Genomic DNA, 9,088 nt, shown 5'->3' on the forward strand with positions numbered 1-9,088 from the left:
TAGAGGACGCTTTTTCCTGAAAGCGCCCTCTAAACACTTTACACTGACAACTTTAGAGGGCGCTTTTACCAGAAAGCGCCCTCTAAGGTGTCCCTCTATGGACCACTCCAGAGGGCGCTTTTTTCTTAAAGCGCACTATAATGTGGCCACTTTAGACAGCGCTTTCTCCAGGAGAACAAAGCGCTGTCTTTACCTATGCCAGTGCCAGATTAGAGAGCGCTTAAAAGCGCTGTTATAGGCCAAAATAAGCGCCCTCTTTTCCCTTATTTGGCGTAGTGACTCCAATTGTCATAATTGTTCTTTGTGAGCATCGACATTTGAAAAGGGAAACCTCCATTCGCCATTTTTTTAGGACCTTGAAACTCTGATGCCACTTTGTTGGAAATAAATCCTTTTTGTGTTTAGGGAAAGTGTGTGGGAATATTAGAGGCTTGAATAGAAACTTGGTAGGTAGGAGAATTATTTATGAAAGAGAGAACTTTGTATTTTTGTTTAATACAAAAGTGTAATATTACATCTCTATTTATAGTACTCTAGGGAGAACTCTAGACACACTAATTTTAGAGAATTCTCAACTCTAAATATTCAAAGAGTATTCTAGAAAATATTACAATCCTAAGAAATATCTAGACACTCCAAATACTACAAGACTTTTCTAAAGACATTATCCAAAATAAACTAAGCCCAAATAACAAAGCTCAAAAATCAAATAATAAGATTAGACCCAAATCAAATTTAATATTTCAATAGAATATAGCTTCCAGTATCCGAATCTGTTCAGGTTTTGGATTCCACTTAGGTTTCGGTTCAGGACTTCTCTCTTCACAATCTTCAAGAATACAGATTTGTTAAAAAAAAAAACCTAAGGATCCATCATTTTTACCTATATTTTATGTAGAAAAGTTACATAGTAGATTGAAAAAATGGTTACCTGATGAGTAAGGAGTTCTGTGACAAGCAGAAGATGAGATAAGAGAAGAGTTGATGTCATGCTGCCATTGGTGATGAGTGTTGCAGGGCTTAGACTTAAACATGCTTGGATAGTGTCTATTAGAAGAAGCCATGATGGTGATGAATGAATGAATAACTGATAGAAATCTAGAAGAAGCTGTTTTTGTTTCTCTCTTGCTTTCTGTAACACACAGAACCTTCTTATATAGCCACTACTTGTTAACCGTGCGTCTCACAACAAGTTCTATAATTGAAATAATAATAATAATAATAATAACAATAACTCTTTAGTAATGTGTGATATTAATGAGAAGGTGTAGGAATAATAAGTGTGGGATTATTCTAATGGATGAGGTTGTTGTATAAGAATAAATAGATTTGAGACACAATTCACACAATTACATAACTGACAAAGTATAAAACTCGAGCCTAACTGAAATCCAAGTGAACTTGAAGCATCACATGAACAACTATTATGTAAAAATATTGTTGAATTATCTCATTAGAGTGATTTGCTTTGAGATGCGACTTTGTACAATAACCTTAAATCTTGTTATAACATAAAATTTATTCATATAATGTTACTCATAAAACTGGTTAAATTACTCTAAAAAATTATTAAAATTAATAATATGACCAAGTGTCATCAATAATTTTTTTCATAAGTGGCTTAAGACATAAACACCTTGGTCAAAAGTTATGGTTTTTAGAAGGCTCACTCTCACAGGATACAAATCCAAAGAAAAATAACTTCAGTGATATCCAACAAATCATGATACGGATCCAAGTAGTGGTACTTGTTGATTTGTATTACTAGTTTACTACTACATCCAAGATTTATAAACACTCTATGCGCCACTCATCCAATATGTTATAATCAAAAGCTTTGAAAGCCAAGAAGCTAAACAAAAAGCAATAAAGACACAAGCACTTTCTGTATAAAAGCTATAATATTATTAGATTGCATATCAAATTTAGTTTAAACATTATGCCAACTTGATAACTTGTTGTCATTTACAATACCACGCTATAACCACTTGCATGAAGGTTGTAATAAAACTATATTATTATACCTAGTACATCATAGCTAGTGTGCGACCACAACTCCCCTATATATTGTTTGTTATCTATCTAAGATAACATAACAACAACTCTCTAGCTCTAATTAACTAACTCTTCTCAAGTTCCATAACAACGAAAAAAACATGTATGCTTCGACTTCTTTTACTTTACCACTCCTCCATGAGCTACTTGTTGAATCTCACACAAGAAGGTTACTCTTCCAAAGTCTAACTGATCATCAATCACTTAAAATCAACTCTCATGTTTTCACAAACAACAACAATTCAACAAACTCATATTTTGGTGCTCATGGATTTGATTCAAGTTTTGTGAAAATAATGGCGGTCCTATTATGTGCTCTTATTTGTTCACTTGTATTAAACTCCATCATAAGGTGCGCCTTGAGGTTTTCAAACGCGGCGATCACCAACAACGAGTCTTCTTCGAGTTTGAGCAGCGATCTTTCACCTCAATTAGCCAACAAAGGAATCACGAAGAAAACTCTCAAGAAATTTCCAACAATGACTTATTCGCCTGAGTTGAAACTATCAGGTTTGGATATCGAGTGTGTTATATGTCTCTCAGAGTTTACAAATGGTGAAAAAGTGCGCATATTGCCTAAATGCAACCATGGTTTTCATGTTCTTTGCATTCACAAATGGTTAAAGGAACACTCATCATGTCCCAAGTGTAGACAATGTCTTCTTGAAACATGTCGAAAGATTGGTGGGTCTCAAGTGCAACCAATTGTGTTGCCGGTGCTAGAAACCATTATAAGGATCCAACCACTCCAGCAAGAAGATTTGGAACGTAACTATAGAGAAATATAAACTAATTATAATTACTCTCCGTTAATGCTTTTAGTTATGGTTGGCCAAGAAAGTTCAAATGAAAATATACATTAGTTAAAGTTTTGACATAATTTTTGTTTCATATAAGAGTATTATTTTGAATAAAGGAAACTCAAATTTAATAATGATCATAGAGAGTAGAAGTTATTCTTATAGTTGTTGATTTCGCTTGTGTTTGAGCCGTTTATCCAATTTCGGAGAAACCAATTTCTTAAAGCAAATCCTCTTGTCCTTCAAGAGGCATACTTTGCTTGAGGACAAGCAAGAATCTAGTTGGGGAGAGTTGTTAGATGCCCAAAAGTGCTTATTAGAGCTATCATATGTGGGCATCTTTCACTCTTTTTCCTTGCTAAAACTGTCAAAACCACATTTGTTTTACATGGAATGCATTACATTGATAAACAAGCTTGGTGCCTTTGATTTGTGTGTTATTGTGCAGGAAAGACATGAACTAATTGGAAATAAAGACACAAGAAAATTGGCAAAGGAACCAAAGAATACAAGCATTTCATCAGCCTGCTCGCTAGGCGAGGCTGTGGCGAAGCATTGGTTCGCTAGGCGAGTTCCTGGCGAAAAGCTCCAGTAAATTGTCAAATTAATTCGCTAGGCGAGCTGAAGGCGAAGGTGGTAGCGAGTTCATTCTGTTTTGGTGAAAAACGCAGCCAGCACTCACTCGCTAGGCGAAGCTCTAGCGAGTCCCCAGCGAGCATTCCAGTAGCAAAACCTCTCAACCTCGCTGGGGCGAAGGTTGAAGCGTGTCCTTCGCTAGGCGAAGGTAAGTTCGCTAGGCGAACATCACAGTTCAGCAGGCCCTGTTTTCTCTGGGCGCAGGGGCCTTTTGTGCCCATTTTAGACCCTCGCTAGGCGAGCCATTCTGCTCGCCTAGCGAACTGGACAGCCCAGCAGTGGTCTATAAGTAGCAGGTGCCACTTTTGAGCACCATACCTCATTTTTACCAACTTTTTCCACTTTTGTACTTTCTTCTAGATATTTTTGCAGCATTGTTCTTGGGATCTTTATGCCCTAGTTTTCATTTCTCTTCATCTTAGAACCATCTTCTACAAAAAGAAGGTGGATTCCCATCCAACTTCGATTATCCGACTTGGATGTTGATCAACCTTCTTTCCTTACTTGCCGACCAAGCTACCATGAAAATGAGTAGCTAAGTCATCCATTTGTCAAGGTTAGATGTAGGTGATTACTAGCTTTGTGTGTAAATGTAAGGATCCTCATATGTAAACTCTTTAACGGTAAATATATGATGAAAACTTTGTTTCTATTTAAAACTCTTTGTGTTGGTTTATGATCGAGAGATGTTTACCGACTCTTGACCTAGGTTTTCATCCAAACTTGTTTGTTAGCTAGAGATAGTAACGAATGATTTTGTTCACCATAAGGTTGAACCAAAAAGTTGTCATTTTGATAGATTGTGTTCGAGAGAAACAATGGATCAAAATGGCAAAACTCACAATATGTGTTCGAGAGAAACATATTGAGAGGACTTTGTGAAATGATTTATCATCTAAAGGAGTTTATAAGATTGTTGACCGAGCAAATACATGCAAAGTGATCATTGAAACCTAACTTTGACAATATTTCTCATTTAATCAAACCATAACTTTTACCGCAATTTATTACTTTTTATGCAAGATAACTTGATTCAAACCAAAACCCTATTGTTACATTGAGCTAAGATTAATACAACCATCGAACGGCGGTGATATCTTACAATCCCTGTGGATACGATAACAAAAACCCGACACGAAATATACATTTCAACAAAATGGCGCCGTTGCCGGGGATTGTAAATTGATTTTGCGAGCATCGCAATGGTTGTTTAAGTTTTAGCTTGTGAATTTTTGACTTGTGCTTGTAATTTGTTTGGTTTAGTGTGCAGCTTACGTTTTATGCGAGGGCAAATCCCTGTGGACGAACTTCTTTTTGATCCTGAGATCGAGAGAACCGCAAGGAGGCTCAATAGCAAAACGAGACGTAGGAGGCAACAGGCTAGACAACGCCAAGAGCAAGGAGAAAGTTCTTCAACCACAAATCCACACCCATTCATACCAAACATGGAGCCACAACCACCACCACCTATTTCTACTCCATGTATCAATAGTCCAAGGAACACCGCTCAGTTTGCCAACCACACAGGAAGGCAAGCTGAGATGAAGACGGGAACTCTGAATTTATTATATGGGAGTCCATTCACTGGAATGGACCATGAAGACCCATTTGCTTTTCTCACAAAATTTTATGAGATATCATTGGCTGCCGGAGTGGATCAGGCTCAGGAGCTTCCGTTGTTCAGACGATTATTTCCCCATGCTTTGCTCGGTAAAGCAAAGGATTGGTATCTCGATCAAACACCAGCCGTAATGATAGACTGGAACGTGTTAGAAGAGAAATTCATAGAAAGATTTTTCTCCCATAACCGATTCATGGAATCAAAGACGGCCATCTCGGTGTTTTCTCAAGGAACCAGTGAATCTTTGAATGAAGCGTGGGAGAGATTCAAGTCCATGCTTAGGAAATGTAAAGGGCATGGATTTGATGAATTAACTCAAATCCATATCTTCAGAAATGGACTTCAACCAAACTGCAAGACGTTGTTGGATGCCACCTCGGGTGGCTCGTTGATGTCAAAAAGTGCCGAAGAAGCCACGAACATTATAAATCGAATGGCTTTGAATGATCTTCAGAGTCAAAGTCGAGGAAATTCTTTGAAGAAGGCGGGAGTGCTTGAGTTAGGGACGAATGATGCCATCCTTGCCCAAAACAAGCTCATCTCACAACAAGTGGAACTCTTAACGCAACAAATCAAAGAGTTAAGAGAACCGTCAAAAGTTAAACAAATAGCTTGTTGTGAACTTTGTAAAGGTGAACATGACACCGGATTTTGTCCACCTCCCGGTTTTGACGAAGTAAACTACATGGCCAATCAACGGGACTTTCAACCGAGACAACAACAACCTTATCAACCGCACCCTCAACAACAACAACAACAACAATTCCAAGGGAACCAAGGGTTCCAACCTAGAAGCAACTATTATCATAACCAAGGTTATGTAGGTGGTTCTTCTAGCCGTCAAAACCCTCCCCAAAATCCGTATCAATCTCAACAACCGCCGGTCGTCAATTCTAAATTGGAAGAGACATTGACGCAATTCATGCAAATGTCAATGGCCAATCAAAAGAGTAATGACGCGGCCATAAAAAATCTTGAAACTCAAGTTGGGCAACTTGCCAAGCAACTCGCTGAACAACAAACCGGTCCTTCTTTTTCGGCTAATACGCAAACAAATCCTAAGGAGCATTGTAAGGCGATTATGACGAGAAGTGGGAGGGAGTTGGGTAGTGAGAATGAAAAAAGAGTTGAGAGTGAACGAAGAGAGAAAGAGAAAGAGATTGAGGAGGAAATAGTAGAGGAAAATGTTGATGGTGAAATAGGAGTGTGGAGTGATGAGGAAGAAGTTGAAAAGAATAGAAATAATGGTGAAGTTGAAAAAGAAAAAGGTGTGGAGATTGAGGAAAATAAAAGTGATGAGGTAATAAGGGAGGTAGTGAAGAAGCCTAGATGGAAAAGTGCTAGAATTGCAAAGGGAAAGGAGGTAGTGAGCGCTACTCCTATCCAAAACCTTCCTTATCCTCATGCTCCTTCCAAAAGGGAGAATGAACGGCATTACGCCCGGTTCATGGATATTTTTAAACAGTTGCAAATCAACATTCCGTTTGCTGAAGCCTTGGAACAAATGCCAAAGTATGCCAAATTCATGAAGGACATACTAACCAAAAAGCGGAGGTACACGGAACCGGAGACCATCGTCCTTGATGCGAGCTGTAGTGCCATTATTAAAAGGACGCTTCCTAAGAAAGAGGTTGATCCGGGAAGAGTTACATTGCCGGTTAAAATTGGTGACGTGTATGTCGGAAAGGGACTTATTGACTTGGGGTCGAGCATTAATCTTATACCTTTGTCAATTATCAAGAGGCTTGGCAACATCGAGATTAAGTCCATCCGAATGACATTGCAATTGGCGGATAAGTCGACGACCCATCCTCATGGCGTAGCCCAAGATGTGTTGGTGAAGGTCGACAAATTCTTTTTCCCGGTGGATTTTATTGTAATTGATATGGAGGAAGATGATGATGCTCCGCTCATATTGGGCCGACCATTCATGAAGACCGCAAGAATGATGATAGATGTTGATGACGGTTTAATGAAGGTGAGGGTTCAAAATGAGGAAGTCACATTTGATCTATTCGAGGCAATGAAGCATTCCAAGGATAGAAATGATAGCTTTCGCATCGATGTGATCGAAGACGCTATTATAGAGGTTTCAAAGCATATTCATGAGATATCTCCTATGGAGTTAGCTCTTGACGACTCATTGGAGGTTTTCACTGTTGAAGAGGAGCTAGCTCTTGAGGAATGCTTAAAGGAACTTGATAGTTTGGAAGACCTACAACCGTGGGAAGTAGAGGAAGAAAACTTGAAGAAGGAGGTCATTGACGAGAAAGCGCCAATTGAATTAAAAGAGTTACCTTCGACTTTGAAATATGTGTTTCTAGATGAGACCGAGGCAAAGCCGGTCATCATAAGCAACCTTTTGACAAAAGAAGAAGAAGCCCGTCTAATCATTGTGCTAAAAACCAATCAAGAAGCTATGGGTTGGACTCTTTCCGATCTAAAAGGAATTAGTCCATCCTATTGTATGCACAAGATTTTGATGGAGGAGGATTTCAAGCCGGTAGCTCAACCACAACGCCGCTTAAATCCTACCATGAAAGAGGTTGTTCGAAAGGAAGTTGTGAAGCTATTGGATGCGGGAATGATTTACCCGATCTCGGATAGTCCGTGGGTTAGTCCCGTGCACGTGGTTCCGAAGAAGGGTGGAATGACCGTAATCCGAAATGAAAAAGACGAATTGATCCCGACTAAAGTTGCCACGGGGTGGAGAATGTGTATAGATTATAGACGGTTGAATACCGCGACTCGTAAGGACCATTTCCCACTCCCATTTATGGATCAAATGCTTGAAAGACTATCGGGCCAACAATACTATTGTTTTTTGGACGGCTACTCCGGGTACAACCAAATTGCGGTTGACCCGGTTGATCATGAGAAGACGGCTTTCACGTGTCCGTTTGGAGTGTTCGCATACAGAAAAATGCCCTTTGGGCTGTGCAATGCACCGACGACCTTCCAACGATGTGTCCAAGCCATTTTTGCCGATCTGATAGAGAAAACAATGGAAGTCTTCATGGATGACTTCTCGGTATTTGGTGGGACGTTTAGTCTATGCTTGGCAAATTTGAAGACGGTGTTGGAAAGGTGTGTGAAGACCAATTTGGTGCTAAATTGGGAAAAGTGTCACTTCATGGTGACCGAGGGGATCGTGCTAGGCCACAAAGTCTCTAAAAGGGGGCTTGAAGTGGATAGAGCTAAGGTTGAAGTAATTGAAAAATTACCCCCTCCGGTGAATGTGAAGGGCATCCGTAGCTTTTTGGGGCACGCGGGGTTCTACCGGCGCTTCATCAAGGACTTCTCAAAGGTAGCTAAACCTTTGAGCAATTTGCTCGCCAAAGACCAGGTATTTCTCTTCACCGAAGATTGTTTGCAAGCTTTTGAGGGTTTAAAAGAAAAATTGGTTACCGCTCCAATAATAGTCGCTCCCGATTGGAATGAAAATTTTGAACTAATGTGTGACGCGAGTGACTATGCTGTTGGAGCGGTACTTGGCCAAAGAAAAGACAAAACTTTTCATGCGATACATTATGCGAGTAAGGTTCTTAACGAGGCTCAAATAAATTATGCCACAACGGAAAAAGAACTACTCGCAATAGTGTATGCGCTAGAAAAGTTTAGATCTTATCTTATAGGGTCTAAAGTCGTTGTGTATACCGACCACGTGGCGATTAAGTATCTGCTAACCAAGCCGGATTCGAAGCAAAGGCTCATCCGTTGGATCCTCTTGTTACAAGAATTCGATGTCGAAATCAAAGACAAGAAGGGGTCGAAAAACTTGGTAGCGGATCATTTATCCCGCTTAGTGAATGTCGAGGTTACCGCATCTGAAAAGGAAATCCGGGAAGAATTTCCTGATGAAAAACTGTTTAAGGTTCAAGTTAGGCCGTGGTTTGCAGACTTTGCAAACCACAAGGCTAGTGGTTTTGTGCCTTCCGACCTAACTTCGAACCAAAAGAGGAAGTTCCTTTCGGAT

General features: G+C 39.6%; 1 protein-coding gene across 1 annotated transcript; it reads left to right on the plus strand.

Annotated features, from left to right (window-relative positions):
- The first annotated feature begins 2,156 nt into the window (after positions 1-2,156).
- Positions 2,157-2,986, plus strand: LOC127105776 (RING-H2 finger protein ATL78-like). Its single transcript, XM_051042982.1, has one exon. It carries the CDS (start codon positions 2,157-2,159, stop codon positions 2,841-2,843), a length of 687 nt encoding a protein of 228 aa, XP_050898939.1. The 3' UTR covers positions 2,844-2,986.
- The last annotated feature ends 6,102 nt before the right edge of the window (positions 2,987-9,088 follow it).

The sequence above is a fragment of the Lathyrus oleraceus genome, chromosome 7, assembly GCF_024323335.1.
Source record: "Lathyrus oleraceus cultivar Zhongwan6 chromosome 7, CAAS_Psat_ZW6_1.0, whole genome shotgun sequence".
Classification (NCBI taxonomy): domain Eukaryota; kingdom Viridiplantae; phylum Streptophyta; class Magnoliopsida; order Fabales; family Fabaceae; genus Lathyrus; species Lathyrus oleraceus.